Source organism: Neoarius graeffei, chromosome 24 (assembly GCF_027579695.1).
Source record: "Neoarius graeffei isolate fNeoGra1 chromosome 24, fNeoGra1.pri, whole genome shotgun sequence".
Lineage (NCBI taxonomy): Eukaryota > Metazoa > Chordata > Actinopteri > Siluriformes > Ariidae > Neoarius > Neoarius graeffei.
In genome coordinates this window covers 30815719-30838366 of record NC_083592.1, presented here as the reverse complement: position 1 = coordinate 30838366, position 22648 = coordinate 30815719, and the positions used below count along the sequence as shown (strand labels likewise).

The 22648-nt window shown below is 39.3% G+C and overlaps 1 protein-coding gene across 2 annotated transcripts; it reads left to right on the top strand.

Annotated features, from left to right (window-relative positions):
• The first annotated feature begins 1751 nt into the window (after nucleotides 1–1751).
• Nucleotides 1752–22217, top strand: LOC132872292 (long-chain-fatty-acid--CoA ligase ACSBG2-like). 2 transcript variants are annotated; one of them, XM_060907040.1, is made up of 16 exons: nucleotides 1752–1833; nucleotides 2012–2092; nucleotides 2227–2426; nucleotides 3856–4038; nucleotides 4613–4860; nucleotides 6795–6883; nucleotides 8050–8170; nucleotides 8358–8438; nucleotides 14660–14809; nucleotides 14980–15147; nucleotides 16270–16451; nucleotides 16556–16789; nucleotides 19322–19539; nucleotides 19805–19944; nucleotides 20127–20370; nucleotides 21279–22217. In XM_060907040.1, exons 2-16 carry the CDS (start codon nucleotides 2040–2042, stop codon nucleotides 21353–21355), a joined length of 2388 nt encoding a protein of 795 aa, XP_060763023.1. In that variant the 5' UTR covers nucleotides 1752–1833; nucleotides 2012–2039; the 3' UTR covers nucleotides 21356–22217. The 2 variants fall into 2 exon arrangements, with proteins under 2 accessions (XP_060763023.1, XP_060763025.1); XM_060907042.1 differs by lacking the exon at nucleotides 1752–1833 and having other exon boundaries at nucleotides 1994–2092; nucleotides 4589–4860.
• The last annotated feature ends 431 nt before the right edge of the window (nucleotides 22218–22648 follow it).

The following is a 22648-nucleotide window of genomic DNA, read 5'->3' as shown; positions in this document are numbered from 1 at the left end:
TTTAAAATGTTACTTTTCAAAGGGGGTGTACTCATTTATGCTGAGCACTGTAAGTTGGTCATGATGCAGGAGCTCTTAGGGATAGATACGATTAAGATAGAATTCAAATGAAATGTAAATGCATGAAATAATCTGATGATGAACTAACAATGTCTGTTTCCATCGAATCCTTGAAGATCATGTTACAGACCTGTTATTCAGGGAAAATTTCAATGCACCAATTCTTCCACTTCACTTAAAGATTATAATAGTTTTAGCAATAGTATTAACAGCAATTCTAATGTGATTTAATACACAGTTTGTGAAGAGTAGACGGAAACTTTTCTTTGTCCAACTGGGAGAAGCATCACGCGTCAACACCCCAGGCTGCACCCTAGTCTACTAAACAGTATGTTGTTGCATCGCGCCACCAATGACCATGTTTATATGTGCCGCCATGGTGCCTTCCAGCGACACATACTACCGTACTAAATAGCATGCCAGAGCTGAGCATGCCACCTGTGGACCTCACGTTGCTATAACCTGCGCAAGCAACCATGTCACATGACCAATGAAGCATTAACCATGATCCCACAATTTCCAGATAATAATTCATTCTGTCTTTCCTCAACCTCCAAGTGTGTACCTGAACCAAGTGGCATCTACAGATGGTCATCTATATCTTTACTGTATCTTTGAATTGTTAACAGAAAATAAGAGAAAACCTGCCTACCTGTAAGTATTGTATATGTTTTTTTTCCATTAAATGTCACATCTGTAAATTAACACTGAAAAGTAAACAAGGCTAATATTCTCATAAACCTAGCCTTAAATGTGTTAACTGTGAATAAATATTAACTGTGAGTGTAATAGTAGGATGTTTTTCTTCTGTGTAACTAATATTCTTTTGAGGAATATTAATGATAGTGAAGAAATGAAGAAAAAAGCTGGCTTAAACAATAAACAATGTTGACACTGATTTTAATAATTTAATGCTTTGATATCATCTGTGTTTTTGTGAGTATAAATCAAAACAAAACATGGTTTTCTAGTTTGGTGTAGTATGATGGTTGTTTTGGTTAATATGATGTACTACGCAGTTGTAAGAATGAAATAAATGCACATAGCATCCCTGTCTTTATAGCATGTGTGACCTTTATATCAACAGAATTTGAACTCGGGTGAACTCTTTAGGAAGCCTGCCTTATTTCAATAATAATTTCATTTCCCTCTGCACGTCTGTTGCAGTCCATGACATGTGGCGGTTTTTGCAAAAGTTCATTCGAGAGCAGACCTCGATGTTGCCACTCCAGTGTTGTAATGATTAACTTTGCCTTTTCACCCTCTCACACTGGTTATGAAGATGTAGGTTAGAGACCCATCGCTGCAATGGAAATTGGTTGGATAAACAATTGGGAAAGAAGGCAAAATGTGTGTCCTTGCTGTCCAAATGATGTGCTCAGGTCCCATCCTTTAAAAAAAAAATTCAAGGATCTTCATGATGTAATTAATTCTCCTGCTTGTTTGTAATTGCATGAGCTCTGAACTACTCTAGATGGCACCGATGGTTTAGGTTTTATTTGGCTGTGCAACCAAATGAATGTGAACTGCTTTTAAGAAAGTGTTTTGTGCAAATACATTTCATACCACTGTCCTTGAATTGGTATGAACAGATATGGGTGAAAGGTAGACTGTTGACCATGAAATACCCCATGCTAGGTTTAAGCACCATGCTTTCATCATTCTTCTGCTCCTGGCTCAGCACTGGTTTACTTAACACATACTGTCAATGTGTTGCAACAAGATGCTCTCATAAAAAGCACACCATTGGAGTTATGTCAATTTAGTATTGGGGTAATAACAGAGATACAAACCTGGAAGCTAAGCATTATTATTTAAGCTTGATAACTTATATGATTAAAATCTTATATGTATAGATTATACTAACTTTGTTTTGCAAATATTTTGTAAATGAGAAGCTAGATTCTGTTTTAACTAATAAATGCGTTTTTTTGTTTCTTCATTTTTGAAGTATTTTGCTGTTTTAAAGCCAATCTGTAATGTTGATCAGTGGACCCAAGCTTTCAAACAACTTGGAAAATAATTCAGACAGGTATGTAGACTTGCATATTGTAGTTTTTGTTTAATTTGTACATACCAATTAAAGAAATACCATGGATTAGGTGTCATGTGTTTGTCTCCAAGTGAACAGTGGTAGTCATGTTTCTTTTGTTGCTCTACTGCTAGCACTGTAAAAGATACTCAGCACCATCTCAGAGAAAAGCAGGCACTCCAAGACTCCGGAGCACAAAGTAACAGCAACTGCATGACTTCTTTAATCGGAAACAATATCATGGACTCGGTGGCCGACAAGATGAAAGAAATCAGTTTATCAGATGATTCCGGGATTGACAGTCCAACTGGAGATGTGAATAGGGGAGAGTGGGGTAAGATGAGCCACTTTTTACATTTTTCATCATAACTACATGTTAAAGCCATTTTTGCTTCCAGTCTACACACCATACCAAATTTCAAAGTGTACTGTTACTATCTGAGCAAAACATAATTGATAAGCTCTTATGGTTAGAGTGATATTACCTCTTGAAAAAAAAATGTCAAGTGGCTCAACTTACCCCATGCACGGGGTAAGATGAGCCACTGTGTGGGGTAAATTGAGCCAACACAAAACATGTTAGGTTAACAAAGTAAACAACTTTTATTATTAGAAATGCAATCAATGAATCAAGTCAAGTCAATCAAGTGGGGGATAGGGCCGTTGCATAGAGAAGGGGAGATGAAGAGAGAGGTGATAGAACGAGATGGGATAGGGAGGGATAGATAGATGGATAGAGAGAGATATATGCGTAGATAGATAGAAAGAGGGATGGTTAGAGAGGGAATGAGAGATATACTATATTATAGAAATTACTAAAACAGTAGAACAGTGCCAAAAGAATCTTATTTCTTTCAGTAGGTTAAAACATTGCTAAAACATGCAGCAATCATTCCATCAATCATTCAATCATTTCATCATTATTCAATGTTCCAAGCGTTCAAATGGCAAGGGAACACCATTTGCCTCTCCCTCCGTGCTGTCCCCCCAACAGTAAAGGGGTGGGGCAATTTTTTCACAATATCCTGTCTTGACAGGACAGCCTTATCTTTCTCTTTGAAGACAAAGGTTGGCTTTCTTGCAGAGCCATGGCATGACCGGCTTCTTTTGAGAAATCTTGCCTCTATTTCGAAGACATCCAATTTGATTATCTGGCCAATGAAGAAATGCACTTTCTTCTTCCCCGTGTATTTTGCCACAACATAATCCCCCACATCTAACAACTGGTCTTCCTCATCTGATGTCATATATATATATATATATATATATATATATATATATATATATATATATATATATATATATATATATATATATGTTGTTGTCATATATGACCAGTAAATGTGAAAACTTAAGTGTCATCCATATTGGGTAAGCTCAGCCACCAATGGGGTAAGTTGAGCCAGTGGCTCAACTTGCCCCACATCTAATGGCTCATCTTACCCCATGGCCACCATTTTGTAGAAAAATGCTAATAAAGGGGATTAGGCTAATCAAAATTATTTTTATTAGCATTCATATCATAGCTTAGAAAGCCACTAACTTAACCCTAATGTGTCTAAATATTATTCTACTTTTGTCTTCTCTAAATCATCTTCACTGTGGACAAACATGGAATTGACTTAGAAAGCACAAAAACACATTTTTATAAATATGTCCCTCACCTAGTTTGACATGTGGTGCTCCTCGCCACAAGTGTAAGTAAATGGTCCCGGCCCCCTTTGAATGTGGTCACATGGTCACATTTGTTTACTGTTTCTTAGAAACAGGGGGTGGCTCATCTTACCCCCTGGCTCATCTTACCCCGCTCTCCCCTACTGAGAATTCAAGGGAAGTGAAAACAGAAGCACTGACCAATACCATCACTGAAAATGAGGACGCATCTGTGAAGGGTTTTGAGGAAGCTACAGTTGATGCTACTGTAGGAAGGGCCTCCAAGGCTGCAGGTAAAATTCAGAGCTTATACTTGTTAATTCTTACATCAGAGCTGACAAGTACTGATATTTCTGTCCTTCAGCAGATTCACAGAAAGGTTTAGATTCTTGGTGTTCATAGGATTTGAAGCCCTGTTTGGATGGTGAGACAATGAGAGCCATTGTCCTTCAAATGAATAAAAAGTACCATTTTGTTATTTATGTGTTGGTAGACAATCATTATGGATTTACTAATAATATTTGAACAGCAGGACTAAGTGGCATCCTGATTATTTAAGTGTGAGTGCAGAATTTAACAGGCCTGTTCGTGTAACTTGGTGACAGCCACACCCACTTTTTTGTTCTCACAAACAGAAACCTGCTTGGTTTGTTCAGACATTCCATATCCTTCCTGTAACTTAATCTCAGACTTTTTTTGAGATAAGCTGCTTTAATATTATTTGACAGGTGTGAGACGACAGAAACCTCATCTTTCATTTCCTATTCTCTTGCTTATTTGAGAACATTTTTGAGAGCCTAATTATGCCAAAATGTTGTCCAGAATGCTATTCTGGTCCACCAGATGATGAATCAATCCCAATTACAGGCGAAGTGCGCTTGGCTCCGGCCGAGCAGTACTGGAGTACGACAAGGGACGAGCCAGTGAAGCTAAAGATAAGTGAGTCGGGTCGGGGCGCTGATCCTCCTCTTACCATCCATCAGATGTTCCAGTGGACGGTGGACAATTTCGGAGATCACCCAGCCCTCTGCTCAAAGAAGGACGGCGCTTGGGTTACACTGACCTATAAGCAATACCAACAGCAGTGCCGAGCTGCAGCCAAGAGCTTTCTCAAGGTATGAGTCTAAAATATCTTTATTGTCATTGCACGAGTGGGTTTGTAACTTCCTTAATAGATGATATATGAGAAATTATATATATTAAAGAGTATATATCCTATGTATGTAACTGTAGCAACAAAGTAATATTATATACAGTACAAAAAGTATAAACAGTGTTTGGAAGTAATAGTAAAACAGCTCAGATGTACAAAGCAGCAACAAAACCAGTATAGTGTGGGAATGTAGATACTGAGTCTTCAAAAATAGCACAATTTGGATAAATGTATTGTTATTACCTTAGAATTGAGGTTATTAACTATATCAGTTATCGTTGTGCTGTAGTGCAACCCTTAGATGTGACAGTGACAGACAGCAGTTTCTCGTTCAGATGAGATATTTAGAGTGCACAGATGTATATAAAGTAGATATAGTTAAGGATTTGGGGTAAATTAAATGCATTGGAAGTCAACAGACTTTATTTAAAACAACCTTATTCAATATAAGCCCAATTCTCTATCAGCCTTACTGGCACATTCATTCATTTGGTTTAAAACGTTTACAGCTCGGTTATTTTACCCTCATAGTTCAGTGTGCCCCCAGTTCTTCTGGGACTGGAATGCCAAAACTATCTAAAGCAGTTTTCTCTTTGTAGTGTAGTGTATAGTGTAGTGTAGTATAGTGTAGTGTCATGGCCTCCAAACTAAGGTATTCTGTAACTGAATTAGTCCATGACATTTCACTTCACAACTTATTGAAATTCTCCATTAAACACGAGGGTGTATTTGTACCATTTGTTTTCAGCTTCACTGATGTCTGATAATTAATGCTTCATAAATTGATATCAGTATGCATAGTGGCCTTGTGAGGGTCTATCATACAGGGCATAAAACCATGATGTTTTGTAACTAGCTTTAAATCCATAACAAACTAAAAATATCATTTTTCATAAAGGCCTTCACTCGTTTACACTACAGTGTGCACAGAAGGTGTCTGTTGGCGTCATGCAAACTCTGAATGCAGGTTTTTCATTGTCTGCACTGAATGCATGAAAAATGTAATGCTTCGTGTGCGTTCTGTTTAAAAGCTGCAGTTTGTGAGCTTTAAGCATATTTCGAGACTTAGTAAAATCAAATGATTTCAGACATACTTTAGAAAATCTGTAGTCTGCAATGTTGCCATGGGATTGATCTTACAAGGTGTCGTGTTCCCCCGAACTCAGTCCCCATTCAATGTACAACTGCTCGGGTGAGCCTCTTACTGGTGAAAGACAACCCTCAAAGCATATGTACAACCCCAAATGCAAAAAAGTAGGGATATAAATACAAAATTAAAAATAAAAAAATAAAGCAGTGATTTCTAAATGTACTTTGACTTGTATTTTATTGCAGACAGTATGAACCCAAGATATTTCATGTGTTGTCTGGTCAACTTCATTTCATTTGTTAATATACATCCACCCTCGTATTTCAGACCTGTAACACATTCCAAAAAAGTTGGGACGGGGGCACTTTAGGGCTAGTAATGAAGCAAAACAAGTAAATAATGATGTGATTTGAAACAGATGATGGCAACAGGTGACTGTAATCATAATTTTGTACAAAATCAGTATCCAGGCAAGGCCTAGTCTTTGAAGCACAAAGATGGGCCGAGCATCTCCAGTTTGTCAACAGATGCATGAGGAAATTATTGAAATATTTAAAAACAATGTTCCTCAAAGAAAGTTAGTATGGGAAGGGCAGATACAAAGGCATTTAACAGTTCAGTTTGGATAATTTAAATGAAATGCTGAGTTCAGACAACATAAATATCGTGCTGAAGTAGACTGAACTTCTGAATTTAAACCCAATATAATATTTTTGCATTTAAAACACTTTAAAAAAAAGGGCTTAGTTGAAACTCAGTGTCGTGTGTGTGTGTGTGTGTGTGTGTGTGTGTGTGTGTGTGTGTAGTTGGGGCTGGAGCGCTTTCATGGTGTTGGTATCCTGGGATTCAATTCTCCTGAGTGGTTCATTGCAGACATTGGTTGCATCATGGCAGGGTATTATTTCTTATATTCCTGTTCTGTATTCACGTTTCTTTGTTCAGTGCACATATACATCCAGACACTTTTATCTACAGGACATAGTTATGCAAGAGTGTGGGCAACCCTGACCAAACCAGACATGTATTTTGTTGACATTTGAAGTGAAAAGAAGTAAATGCAGCCACTGCAACAAACTGTTTTTTTATGAAATTTTCTGCAAATTTTAAGGTACAGTTACTTTATATTTGAGAACCGAAAAAAGTAATTATGACATGTCTGGTGGTTTGGCCACCCTTCCACTTGTAGAACAAGGCCTTAACTGACTCGCTAGGACTTGTTATTCAGGCCAAATATTGTCAGTAGTAAATGTCAGCTACTGACAATTCCAGAAACCAGAGGCATCTTGGAAACAAGTGCTGATGAAGTAAAAATTGAACTCTTTTGGTCAGAAGAGTTTGGGATAGTGTGGCAGCCAGTGGCACAGAATACAGTTCATCAGTAGATGGAAGAATGAAGTCCAGTAAATACCAGCAAATTCTTGACGCACATGTGACACAGTTGGTCAAGAAATGAAGCTGATAAGAAAATAGATTCTACAACAGAAAAATGATCCAAAAATTCATAAAAATCCACCATTAGCTTCTGAAGAATTTATGCTGAAGGTTTTGGAATGGCCATCACAGTCTGCTGACTTGAACATCGCTGGAAATCTGTCTGTAGATCTTAAACATGCTGTAGCTGCAAGACAGCTCAGGAATGTCTCAGAACGAGAAACATACCACAAGGAATAGTGGTTAAAGGTCCATTAAAGAAAGATTAGAAACACTCCTAGCTGGCTACAAAAAGCATTTGCAAACTGTCAAAGGAAGTGTTGCATACTGACATGCAGACTGGCAATGTTTGCGCATGCCACAATTACTGATTTTTTTCTATTTTTTTAAGTTAATCAAATATAAAGTAACTGTGCATTAACATTTGCAGAAAAGTGTGATTATAAAATAGTTGTAAAGGTTGTTTTTACTGTGTTTACGTTCTTTTCACTTTAAAACTCAACAAAACGTTATTTGGTGAGGGGTGTCCAAACTTTTGCATAGAATTGTAGAAGTCAAGCTAAAATATGAAAAAGGATGCATGGTGTAATCATAGTTCAAAGAATGACAGATGATCGGTTTGTTCTTCAGAGGCCTTGCTGCTGGAATCTACACCACCAGCTCTCCAGAAGCCTGTCACTACGTGGCTCATAACTGTGAAGCCAATGTGTTAGTGGTTGAGAACGACAAACAACTCACAAAAATCCTCCAGGTATTTAGCTGATAAATGCATTACAATTACAGAATTGCAATTTAAAAAAAAAAATCCTAAAACATATGGTCACTTTGCAAAATTCCCTACCAATGAAGACTGTTTAGAACTGTGATGTTTTTGCAGAAAAAAAGCAATTCTTTGAAAAATTAACACATTTAAATTGCTGCCAATGTCTGTTTCTCAGATTAAAGACCAACTACCACATCTGAAGGCAATCGTTCAGTACAAGGGAGACGTGAAGAACAAGATGCCAAACATATACACGGTAGGCCTGAAGTTAATTAGCATTGACCTGGCTTTTTTCCGTGGTCTATCAGATATACGGTATATAACTCGTCTTCGACTTGTTCAATATCATGCTAGCTGAATGGAATATATCTGATATACCACTCAAAGCCAGCTAATATTATTTAAATATGTCATTCAGATCTGTGATTTATTTAGTATAAAAAAATACGAGTTTCTCAACACGAGAAGATAAACTTCATGTCTTCAAGTTCAAGCCGTGTGATTTTCTTTTTATTATATAGACACATTCGCAAACAAAGTATCCAAATGTGTCAAAACAATTCATCAATATCCTCACGAGTGAGGATATTGAAAATTATTATACATACAGGACAGTTTTTTGATGGAATAAAAACTTTTTTTTTTTTGCGGTCCAAATCCTGCGCTCTGATTGGCTGGCGAGCGGGTACGGACCTCTGGCGACTCGCTCGTTCACAACAACAACAAGCATAGTAGCATTTTTTGTCAACATTTATCTTTTTTTTAATAAGATTTATTTATAATATCATCTCATCTCATCTCATTATCTCTAGCTGCTTTATCCTGTTCTACAGGGTCGCAGGCAAGCTGGAGCCTATCCCAGCTGACTATGGGCGAGAGGCGGGGTACACCCTGGACAAGTCGCCAGGTCATCACAGGGCTGACACATAGACACAGACAACTATTCACACTCACATTCACACCTACGGTCAATTTAGAGTCACCAGTTAACCTAACCTGCATGTCTTTGGACTGTGGGGGAAACCGGAGCACCCGGAGGAAACCCACACAGACACGGGGAGAACATGCAAACTCTGCACAGAAAGGCCCTCGCCGGCCACGGGCCTCGAACCCGGACCTTCTTGCTGTGAGGCGACAGCGCTAACCACTACACCACCGTGCCGCTCTTTATAATATCAAAAAGCTTATAAATTTTTGCCAGCATTTCTCAGGAGAATAGCATTAATTTTACAGCATGGATAGCGATAACGACTGTCTTCACAGTGAAAGCGAGTTTTACTACCCTGAGGAAGAAGAAATAAAAGAAAACATTTCAGGAGAAAGCTAAAAACCTGTAATTTGCTAACACCGAGCAAAAACATGGCTGAATCCTGAATGACTCCTATTTGTATAAATAAGGGACTACATAGGCGGCAAAATGTAGTTGTTTTCCTGCCATGGAAGTGCACTTGTATACCGAGGAGGAAGCAATTTGCATTACAGCCATGAATGAGGATTCAAAATAGCATTAATTTTACAGCATGGATAGCGATAACAATAATGTTCACAGCGAAACCGAGTTTTACTACCCTGAGGAAGACAAAATTAAATAAAACATTTCAGGAGAAAGCTAAAAACATCTAACTTGCTAACACCAAGCAAAAACATGGCTGAATCCTGAATGACTCAAATTTGTATAAATAGGGGACTACATACTGTAGGCGGTAAAATGTAGTTGTTTTCCTGCCATGGAAGTGCACTTGTATACCGAGAAGGAAGCAATTTGCATTACAGCCGTGAATGAGGATTCAAAATGGCGGCTCGCCTCGGTTTTCCCTTTCAGGTGCTCCCGTTTTCTGTTAGAATTTGGTAAAGAAAAAAATAAATATATTATTTACCAGCTTAAGGTCGGTCCGTATGGTAAAATACCGTGACCTCGGCCTTGAATACTGACCTCGGCCCAGAGGGCCTCGCTCAGTACTTTCAAGACCTCGGTCACGGTCAGTGGTGGATTTAGCAAATTGGGGGCCCCAGGCGAAGGTATGTATGGGGCCCCCCTCATCCGATCCGAAACAAAAAAAAATTTACCGACTGCATGGTGGATAGGCAGGTAAAGCTAATCTATAGGGAAGTAAAGGTTGGAGAGGAGAAAAAAAACATTCCCCTTTAAACCCTGCATACACTTCTTTGCTCCAAAATGAAGATGGAAAGCAGAGAACACACAAAGTGTAGCACTACACAAACTAATAGTCATGATGGAATCCAACAGACAATAAGATTTCAGATAACATCTGTCTTTGCCAAAATGCCAGGAAAACCAGCACTGTTTATTTTTTTTTTAAAGATCAGAACATTTCAAACATTCTATAAATAAAACTATGTACATGGTTGTGTGTGTGTGTGTGTGTGAGTGAGTGAGTGTTTCTCTGTGTGTGTGAGAGTGAGTGAGTGTGTGTGTGAGTGAGTTAGTGTTTGTGTGTGTGTGTGAGTGAGTGAGTTAGTGTGTGTGAGTGTGTGTGTGTGAGTGAGTTAGTGTTTGTGTGTGTATGTGTGAATGTGTGTGAGAGAGTGTGTGTGTGAGTGAGTTAGTGTTTGTGTGTGTGAGTGAGTGAGTGTGTGTGTGTGTGTGTGTGTGTGTGTGTGTGTGTGTGTGTGTGTGTGTGTGAGTTAGTGTTTGTGTGTGTATGTGTGAGAGTGTGTGTGTGTGAGTGAGTTAGTGTTTGTGTGTGTGAGAGTGTGTGTGAGTGTTTGTGTGTGTGTGTGTACGGTATGTGTGAGAGTGAGTGAGTTAGTGTTTGTGTGTGTGAGTGAGTTAGTGTTTGTGAGTGTGTGTGTGTGTGTGTGTGTGTGTGTGTGTGTGTGTGTGTGTGTGTGTGTGTGTGTGTGTGTGTGAGAGAGAGTGCGTGGGTGAGTGAGTGAGTAAGGGGAGGTAAGAAGTGTGGACTGAGGAGAGATGAGGTGGCATTTGGCTCTAAGCAACTCCATATCCATGTGAATGTATGTGTCAGTGAGTGAGTGAGACAGTGTGAGAGAGAGAGAGAGAGAGAGAGAGAGAGAGAGAGTGTTCTGTGTGTGTGAGACAGAGAGGGTGAGTGAATGAATGAGAGAGTCTATGAGAGAGAAAAGAGAGATTGTTCTCCACATCAGAGTCCTACTTGTTGATGTCTTCTCACAGGTCTTCACACGTACATGGTGCACAGCCAGATGTAGGAAAATGTAAAATAATAATAAAAAAATTGTCACCAACTAACAATATGGTCATCATCATTGGTGTCAAAATGGCCATCACTGGATAACTCTTCCACCTCATTTGTGTCAACGTTGACACTGTCGGTGATGGAAGGTGGCAACAACGTGTCTTGCTTGACGTTATCCTCCTCAGCTAGTGCCACTTCACAGCAGCTGCTGCTGTACCGGCATCATGTTCAGCATTTTGAATGATGTTGGCGTTGTTGTCGTGGTCTCTATTGCTAACAGTAGTTGTAAAAAAGTTTCCCAACTTAGGCAGCATTGTCACATATTTCTCAGCATCTTTTCGCTTTTTTCTTTCTTTTTTTTTTGATCCGCTTGGGTAACTCCTTTTCATTTTCGCGTTGTTCAGACTCCGGTCACTATGTGTTTACCTTTCGCGCTGCGCTGCATTGCGTTATGGACTAGTCCATTTCATTGTGAAAGTATGGGGTGTATGTGTAGGGACAGATAACCATGAACTGGACATTTTAATTACTACTTCAACGTATTTCTTAGGAATATTAGTAAAATGTACCATACTTTTGAAGTGTTCATGAATCATGATAAAGGGCTTTTTCTTTTTTTTTTTGAGGTTGGTTGGGGGCCCCCCTACAAAGACCGCTGGTGGGGGGCCCCAAGCAGCTGCCTACCTATGCCTCTATGTTAAGACCGCCCCTGGTCACGGTATTTCACCATACGGCCCTCCCAGCTGGTAAATAACACAATGCATTCTCTTCCCTTCTAGCGGGTTTCATTCATTTGGTTTGATAGCATGCAAAATCATTAGCATATCGCTTATCCTACGTGTATTACGTCATTCTACCCAATGGAGAAGGAGCGTTGAATATGGTTTAAGATATTGCATGGTTGTCAAGATAACATGACGTGACATGTCGGAGCTGATGCGAATATTCAATGAGAGAGTTTTGTGCTGTGCATGTGCAGAAGCATTTCTTTGTTCGCCAGCAGCGCCTGCAGTAAACTGTCACAGTGAATTGAAAATGCCATAAGATACGTATTACATGTAAAACGTCTGCGCTAGCAAGTGACTGGGACAATTTGTAAACAAACATGGCCGCCAGATTTGCACTTGCTCGTGGCTCTATCAACTTTGACTTTGTACATGTACATTGGATTAACAGAACATTGAATTACACTGGATCATAATTAGCATTGGATATTGGTATGTAATCCCCGTTCTTAACTTTTTTGTGAAATCTATAATTGTTCCATCGAATGTGTATGTATAATAATAATAATAATAATAATAATAATAATGGCTTTTTTTCATAGTATATCAGATATATTCCATTCAAGATATATTCCAGCAGCCGATATTATTTAAATATTTCACTCGATGTAATTCAGATGAAAAAGTAAAACTCTCGTGTCTGTACCGTATGTTCCCAGTAAAACACTTGTATCTCTCCCTCTCTCCGTGATTTTATATATATATTACAGGGGTGTCAGAAGCATTTTTAATGTGGGGGGGACACACTGGTGGGGGGGTCTGGGGGTCCATCCCCCAGAAAATTTTTTATTAATTAGATACCATTTCCTGCATTCTGGTGTATTTTTAACAGGTTATTAAACACCTAATTTTACCTACAAAAGTCACTTAATTCAATGAATATTTTAGAGACTCAACAATAAGTCCTCATTCAACTAGTCCATATATTCATCAGCCTGTTTTTAAACCCACTGCTATGCCTAAGATAATGAGATGAATGTGACACAATTTATCACCAACAATGACTTTATGGGTGCATTTTACTTTTTATTTTGTGTTTCCTTTTTTATTTAGTTTTAGATATAACACAACATGCCACTGTGCCAAGCAATAGTGACACTGAACTGTATGTTTAAAAATAAGAATATTCATAATTTCACACATGGGCGGCACGGTGTTGTAGTGGTTAGCGCTGTCGCCTCACAGCAAGAAGGTCCGGGTTCGAGCCCCGTGGCCGGCGAGGGCCTTTCTGTGCGGAGTTTGCATGTTCTCCCCGTGTCCGCGTGGGTTTCCTCCGGGTGCTCCGGTTTCCCGCACAGTCCAAAGACATGCAGGTTAGGTTAACTGGTGACTCTAAATTGACCGTAGGTGTGAATGTGAGTGTGAATAGTTGTCTGTGTCTATGTGTCAGCCCTGTGATGACCTGGCGACTTGTCCAGGGTGTACCCCGCCTTTCGCCCGTAGTCAGCTGGGATAGGCTCCAGCTTGCCTGCGACCCTGTAGAAGGATAAAGCGGCTAGAGATAATGAGATGAGATGAGATTTGTACTTTGGCCCAACTTTTTTGGAATCGGGGTTGTAGTTGAACATTAATTTAACGTGGCCTAGGGTTAATTTTGAGGGCATATAACAAAAGAATAAGGTTTTAGCAAAAGCTAGACATTGTGAGGTGCCAATGGGGCTGACGTCACCTCCTCTACTTTCAAGCAGCTGCATCAACATTTCTCTGCTCGCTTTGAGATTCACTCGCGTGCGGTGAGTTGTTGTAGGGAACGCCCAGAAAACCCGGAATGGATTTTCAGTGCTCTGTGTATTCTCTTATCGATCAAGTGGAATGGATTCTTTCACGAAGCAATAGAAACGGTGCTGGGTGAACTAATATTTTATGTTATGTGTGTGTGTGTGTGTGGGCGGGTCCAAACGAAGAATTATGAAATGTGAAGGGGACACGCCCCCTTCACATTCAATAGTGGTGACGCCCATATATATATATATATATATATATATATATATATATATATATATATATATATATATATATATATAATTCATCTCATCTCATTATCTCTAGCCGTTTTATCCTTCTACAGGGTCGCAGGCAAGCTGGAGCCTATCCCAGCTGACTACGGGCGAAAGGCGGGGTACACCCTGGACAAGTCGCCAGGTCATCACAGGGCTGACACATAGACACAGACAACCATTCACACTCACATTCACACCTACGGTCAATTTAGAGTCACCAGTTAACCTAACCTGCATGTCTTTGGACTGTGGGGGAAACCGGAGCACAACCCACGGAGGAAACCCACGCGGACACGGGGAGAACATGCAAACTCTGCACAGAAAGGCCCTCGCCGGCCACAGGGCTCGAACCCGGACCTTCTTGCTGTGAGGCGACAGCGCTAACCACTACACCACCATGCCACCCATATATATATATATATATATATATATATATATATATATATATATATATATATATAATGTGTGTGTGCGCGCACACACAAAGTTTAACTGATGTATTATCTGTTCTTTTAGTGGACTGAGTTTATGAAGGTTGGGGAGGAAGTTTCAGATGCTCAGCTGGATGCAGTAATTAACAGTCAGAAGGCTAATGAATGCTGCACCCTTATCTATACTTCAGGAACCACAGGAAACCCTAAAGGGGTCATGCTCAGTCACGACAATGTAAGTTATAACTGAAGTGCTTTCATAAAAGGGCTTTGAGAGATCCTTGAACATAACATTGTTTATACCAACTGTTAGTAAATCAACTTTTAATTAATAAGGTGCTATTTCGTTGTTCAAAAGAAGAGCTTCGGTTAATACATGGAATCTGATGCCCTTCCTCTGTTCAGATCACTTGGATTACAACCGCAGCAGGATCTACAATCAATCTGAACAATGGACAGGAATCTGTAGTGAGTTATCTGCCCCTCAGTCATGTGGCTGCCCAATTAATCGACATGTGGATCTGCATTAGATATGCAGGCACCACCTATTTTGCCCAACCAGATGCACTGAAGGTTAGTACTGTATTTATATAAATCTCATCTCATCTCATCTCATCTCATTATCTCTAGCCACTTTATCCTGTTTTACAGGGTCGCAGGCAAGCTGGAGCCTATCCCAGCTGACTACGGGCGAGAGGTGGGGTACACCCTGGACAAGTCACCAGGTCGTCACAGGGCTGACACATAGACACGGACAAGCATTCACACTCACATTCACACCTACGGTCAATTTAGAGTCACCAGTTAACCTAACCTGCATGTCTTTGGACTGTGGGGGAAACCGGAGCACCCGGAGGAAACCCACGCAGACACGGGGAGAACATGCAAACTCCGCACAGAAAGGCCCTCGCCGGCCACGGGGCTCGAACCCGGACCTTCTTGCTGTGAGGCGACAGCGCTAACCACTACACCACCGTGCCTCCTATTTATATAAATGCAGATCAAATATTAAAGAAGCATAAACGGTACAGTTAATATTAGCAGTTATTCGCAGAAGGTGAGGTGAATATTGATGAATAATAACCGAGATGAAGTCGAAGTTATTATTCACCAATATTCACTGAGCCTGGGGCGGATAATTGTTTTAGTATAAATACACAGGTGTTTATTTAAAAAAAATCATATTTAAAAATTATTGATTTCAAACTTCAAAGGCGGCATTCGAATGCAATAAAGACGCGGCGCAAACTTGTCACTCATCAATGCCAAGTCACTTTGTTATGAAATACATAAAATACATAAAATAAATCACAATTCCAGCTTACCTTTGAATAGTTTTAGACCAAACTTTGTTGCATCTTTAGTTCTTTTAGAAACAACATTTTCTTTCATAGTTTAGAATTCTTCCTCACTCGTGACGAAGCAATTGGCCACCATTTTGCTGAGTCACTCTCGGTGATTATCGAGAAACAGTCCAAATTTCTCAACCAGTCAGCATGCACAATTTTCTATAATCACCTGCGTATTTATACTCATTGAATTTAGATTTAGATTCTAGTTATAATCTTCATTACATCCCAGTATAAAAATACATGCTAAGCAATGGCAGTGATACAAGAGTGTATGATGTACTGTCACACTGCAGTTGTTTTATGTGGGGTAAGTGGAAGTGAGATGAATATTATGTCCCTGCAGGGTTCTTTGGCCACCACTTTGAGAGAAGTACGTCCCACAATTTTCCTGGGTGTTCCACGTGTGTGGGAGAAGATGCATGAAGCAATGAAAGACACCGGTGCAAAGTCTTCTCTCATGAAGAAGACAATTGCAAATTGGGCCAAGGGTATAGGACTAAAGGCCAGCTACAACGCAATGAACAAGTATGTTTTGGCTCAAATAATTACCTTATAGAGGTATTTCTTAAAGTTTGGAGTATTTTACAGAAATATGTGAATGAGTAATGTTCCAATGCTCTGATCTCCAGCAATACCTCAGTGCCCTGGGGCTTCACACTGGCTAATAATATACTCTTTAAGAGGGTAGGTGCTGCTCTTGGGCTGGATCGCTGCACACACTGCTTTACAGCGGCAGCACCAATCACTAAGGACACACTGGAATACTTCATGAGTCTGAACATCCCCATCTATGAGCTGTATGGCATGAGTGAGAGTACAGGCCCTCACACCTTATCCTGGCCTGATAACTTCCGCATTATGAGGTTTGTCCCTTACTTTTACTTCCTGTAGATGCCTGAGATTATTTTTGTTTGCTTTTTGTTCAATTTGTATTCAAATGTTTTAATAGTACAGTGCCTTGCAAAAGTATTCATCCCCCTTGGTGTTTGTCCTGTCTTGTTGCATTACAAGCTGGAATTAAAATGGATTTTTGGGGGGTTAGCACCATTTGATTTACACAACATGCCGACCACTTTAAAGGTGCACACTGTTTTTTTTTATTGTGGACACAAACAATAATTAAGATGAAAAAACAGAAATCTGGTGTTAGGGTTTCTTCACCATCTCGAGATCAGTCCCCTCGCGTCACACAGAGCTCTGGGGGTGAGTCGCAAAAAAAAGACAGGAACCCCATGAGTTCACAATCTTTTATTCGCAAGTCCCCAAAGAGACAAGAAAATACAGGGGATTTTATATATGTGTGTTATCTGTGTGGATGAAGTGACATCACTGCAGAGGGTGTGTATGTGTGTGTGTGTATGGGGGGTGTGAGTGAGTAACATCATTTTGATATCTGTGTCTATGTGTGTGTATGACATCATTGCATGCTTCAGAGACTGTAGTGAAACCTTGAGCAGGTCACATCTTAATTACATCACTGTTCTGATGAATGTTCAGATGTGTGTGTGTGTGTGTGTGTGTGAGTGAAACCTTGGCGCTGTTCAGACACATTTCTGATCAATAATACACATTTCATATCAAAATAAGCAGAATATTCTGATGATATGATATGATAGCACAGGGTTGTCCCTGACGCACAGCCTGATCTCATGATATGATAGCAATGTTCAGACAGAATGGAATTTTTAAACAAAGATACTGTGTCTAGCTGAGACAGAAGGTCATTTTAAACAAAACAGAGGGTCACAGACTAAATCCTTTACAATTATTAAGAATAAATTCTTACAATTATTTATCCTTACAAAGAAATAAATCCTTACATCTGGAGTGTGCATAGGTATTCACTCCCCGTCAATACTTTATAGAGCCACCTTTTGCTACAATTACAGTTGCAAGTCTCTTGGGGTATGTGACTATTAGCGTCACACATCTGGCCACTGGGATTTTTGCCCATTCCTCAAGGCAAAACTGCTTCAAGTTATGCCACAGATTCTCAATTGGATTGAGGTCTGGGCTTTGACTAGACCATTCCAAGACATTTAAATGTTTTCCTTTAAACCACTCAAGTGTAGCTTTAGCAGTATCTTTAGGGTCATTGTCCTGCTGGAATGTGAACCTTCATCCCAGTCTCAAAACTCTGGCTGATTCAAACAGGTTTTCCTCCAGAATTGCCCTGTATTTAGTGCCATCCATCTTTCCTTCAGTCCTGACCAGCTTTCCTCTCCCTGAAGATGAAAAACATCCCCACATCATGATGCTGCCACCACCATGTTTCATTGTCGGAATGGTGTTCTCAGGGTGTTGGGTTTGCGCCACACATGGCATTTCCCATGATGACCAAAAAGTTCAATTTTTGTCTCATTTGACCAGAGAATCTTTTTCCATGTGTTTGGGGAGTTAGCCACATGCTGTTGGGCAAACTCCAAACGTGATTTTTTAAGCAATTACTTTTTTCAGGCCACTCTTCCAGAAAGCCCCACTCTGTGGAGTGTATGGCTTAAATTGGTCCTATGGACAGATACTCCCATCTCCACTGTGGATCTTTGCAGCTCCTTCAGTGTTATCTTTGGTGTCTTTGTTGCATCTCTGATTAATGCCCTCCTTGCCCAGTCTGTGAGTTTTGGTGGGCGGCCTTCTCTTGTCAGGTTTGTAGTGGTGCCATATTCTTTCCATTTTGTTATAATGGATTTAATGGTGCTCCCTGGGATATTCAAAGTTTGGGATATTTTTTATGACCCAACCCTGATCTATACTTCTCCACAACTTTGTCTCATACCTGTTTGGAGTGCTCCTTGGTTTTCATGTTGCTTGCTTAGTAGTGTAGCAGAGTCAGGGTCCTTCCAGAACAGGTTGATTTATACAGACATCATGTGACAGATCATGTGACACTTTGATTGCATACAGGTGGCTCTTAATCAACTGATTATGTGACATATGAAGTGAATTGGTTGGACCAGCTCTTATTTAGGGGTTTCATATGAAAGGGGGTGAATACCTATGCACACTCCAGATTTCTGATTTTTCATGTTAATTATTGTTTGTGTCACAATAAAACAACAATGTGCACCTTTAAAGTGGTAGGCATGTTGTGTAAATCAAATGGTGCTAACCTTCTAAAAAGCCATTTTAATTCCAGCTTGTAATGCAACAAAACAGGACAAACACCAAGGGGGATGAATACTTTTGCAAGGTACTGTATGCATGTAAATGCACTCAGTGATACTGTACAATATAATGTTACTAAAATTAATTTTATCAAACAAATAATGTGAACTTAAAAAAACAACAACTAACAACTACTGATTGCAATTCACCAGAAACCACAAAAACGCACAAGTTTACTTATAATTCATGCAACCATAAAATTTATTCATAATCTCAATGTATTTCCACAGCTGTGGTAAGGTAATGGTTGGCTGCAAAACAAAGTTGGACAAGCCAGATGCAGAAGGAATTGGGGAGGTGTGTTTCTGGGGTCGTCATGTCTTCATGGGTTACCTGAATATGCCTGATAAAACCAAAGAGACACTGGACTCAGAAGGCTGGCTGCATTCAGGAGACCTGGGAAAGCATGATCAAAATGACTTCCTTTACATTACAGGCAGGATAAAAGGTAGGAACGCTTAAACTGCAGGTTTTGCTTGATTCATTCATTACTATGACCAGATGGTTAGTGCCATTAGTCACTAATAGAGCTGCCAAATTTGTAAAATAAATGGCTCCAATTTGGAATTATTACTAAAAATAGGAAATTACTACACCTATACTGAAAACTGTAGTCCTTGATTTATTTACCTACATATTGAGAACAACTTGGAGGTATGACTTCTTAAACTAAAACAAGAATGCTTGCTGCATGCTTTTTTTTTTTTTAACAGAGCTAATCATCACTGCTGGAGGTGAGAACATCCCACCAGTCCCCATTGAGGATGCAGTCAAGGAGGAACTGCCCATCATTAGCAATGCCATGTTGGTGGGAGACAAAAAGAAATTCCTCTCCATGCTTCTCACTCTCAAAGTAAGACAAGCAATATGTCTTTCAAGCTATTCCATCCAAAAATGATAACTGCCTTACTGTAACAGATAAAGAGACAAATGCTTATCATGGCCCCATTCATTTTTAACAGCTTCGAAGAAAAAGTATCTTTAATTAAGCGCTCGTTCAGAAAATTCATAAGTCAGTCCTTTTGCAATCCACAGTGTAAGGTTGATGACAATGGAGACCCCACAGATGAGCTGACCCCACTGGCTGTCGAGTTCTGCAGGAAACATGGCGTCACAGCAGGCAAAGTCTCCGAGATCATCGACAACAAAGAGCCAGTCATTTACAAAGTCATCCAGGAGGGTGTGGACAGGGTCAATGCCAAGGCCATATCCAATGCTCAGAAGGTCCAGAAGTGGACACTCTTACTGCATGATTTCTCGATATCTGGAGGCGAGCTTGGTAAGGATTTATTAATTAGTACATACATGCCTTGGATTATGCCATGATTTGATTATGTCAGAAATTTGTAAGACAGGGACATCAGCCCATTTTTTTCAATGTATGTGTGTTTCTGGATGATAATACTGTGAAAACCAAATAATAGATGTTCACACACACATTTGTCTTTATATATAAAATAGCTTTCCTGTGAAAGGCTTGACACAGAGGCAAAAAACAAAACAAAAAAACCCCACCACTCAAAGCACAGTAGTCAAGTAAGAGTATTTTGCGACTCTGCAAACAGCAAATACAATAGACCAGACACTTTGGTATGCAATTCGATAATTATACTCATATTGTAATAATAGTTGGACAACAAAATATATGAGCAAATCATTGCAGTATTGAGATGAGATTAAAAACATTGTGCGAGGCATGGTGGGTATAGCATTTCGTCTTCATAGCTCCAGGGTCTTGGTTTTATCCTGAGTTTTTGGTTTATTGTCTTTGTGGTGTTTCGCATGTGGCGTTTCCTCTTGGTTCTCCGATTTCCTCCCACCTCCCAAAACATGCCAATAGGTGGACTGACTACACTAAAATGTCCCTTGGTGTGAATTAGTGTATAAATATGCATGGTGCCTTACAAGAAACTGTTTTTCCATTTCTAGTTTTAGGCTCCAGATCCAGCATGAGATCCGGAGCAGGATAAAGCAATTACTGAGGATGAATGAATTTATAAAAACATTGCTATGAATGAAAAAGAATAAATCCTAAAGGACTCTATATTGTTCCTGAAGCTTATTGCAGAGCGTTTATAATTATTTTACAGCTCATGTTATAATTTAAATCCATTCCACAGTATATTAACTGGAAAAGCTTACAGGTTTCATGACAAATATTGTTCTCCCTGTATGTGCCTTTTTCAGGTCCTACTATGAAGCTCAAAAGGCCAGTTGTCTCAGAAATGTACAAAGAAGAAATCGACAAGTTTTATGAAGTATAACTTCTTCTAGTTGACTAATTTGAGTTGAGGACATCAAAAGCTGGATAAAAAATCTCATGCACATCCAGTTCCTTTTGCATTGGTAAATATTGTATTGGCCTTTCCTCACTCCACCACATACACAACTAACAGGAGTGCCTCTCTCATCTCAACGCATCCACATATGTAGAAGACTTTCTGCTGTAGCTTGGACATTTGGTACAGACTAACCTCGATCACAGCTAAACCTAGTACCCGAAAATTTGCACACCCGTGTTCACTTGCTGTGTCTGTAGCAATATTTTTTACTACTTAAAAACTGCCTCAAGCTGCTTTATTCTTTTCAGATGGCATCAGTTGCTATTTGTTAAACCATTCAGATGCAACAAGTTTAGATTTGCCACAAAGGAAGGAATAAAATTGCATTTAGCAACTAAATAATGATCCCAGTGAGCTTGTTATCTATTTTTAGTAAATTATTTATACTTTCCATACCATCCATATAATTTATGGTAAAGAGCTTTGTAAATGTTAAATGCCTCACAATAGAAGTTTAAAAAATAAGCCCAAGAGTGACTGGTTTTACTCTGGCCACAGTTCAAATTCCAAAGTGAGCATCCTTACTGATATGTAATGTTGTATGTGTGCATTTTATGCTATATTATGGTTCAGTTAATACTAACAGATGCTATTGCATGACCCTGAAGTTAACATGTTTTCAGTGTACTCAAGAAATATGTATGTAACTTCTAATATATATGTTTGAACTTGTGTGTGTGTGTGTGTGTGTGTGTGTGTGTGTGTGTGTGTATGAACTTTCAAATGATTTTATTTTTGAAAAGAAATCTTACAATTCTTAAATTAAAAACAAATCAGACATGTATATTGAAGAAAAGCATCTCATTAATGCCTCCTTATTTTTCCACTTGATCCATTACATCAAAACTATTAACAGGTGCAGGTGAAGAAAGTGATCATGTTCACTTACACATTCCTATCTTGTAGTGTGGCTCTGTATAGAATGGCTTTATTTCGCCTCTACACAAAAGCCTGTCCAATTACATCTCACTCTCATTCATAGTTGCTGAACCTGTTTCAGGCTCATTGTAATAAAAGTACTTCTTTACATCTTATTATAATGTGAAACATTTTGGCTCAGGGTTTGCATCTCACGTCATATTTAAAAAACAAAAAACCTAAAACTGTTAGTGTCATATTACAGTAAGTATATGTACAAGAGTGTTGGAGCAGAAGAGTAATCATTTCAGAAGGTACAGATGGCATATAAATTGGCAACCTACAATATCTTTCAAC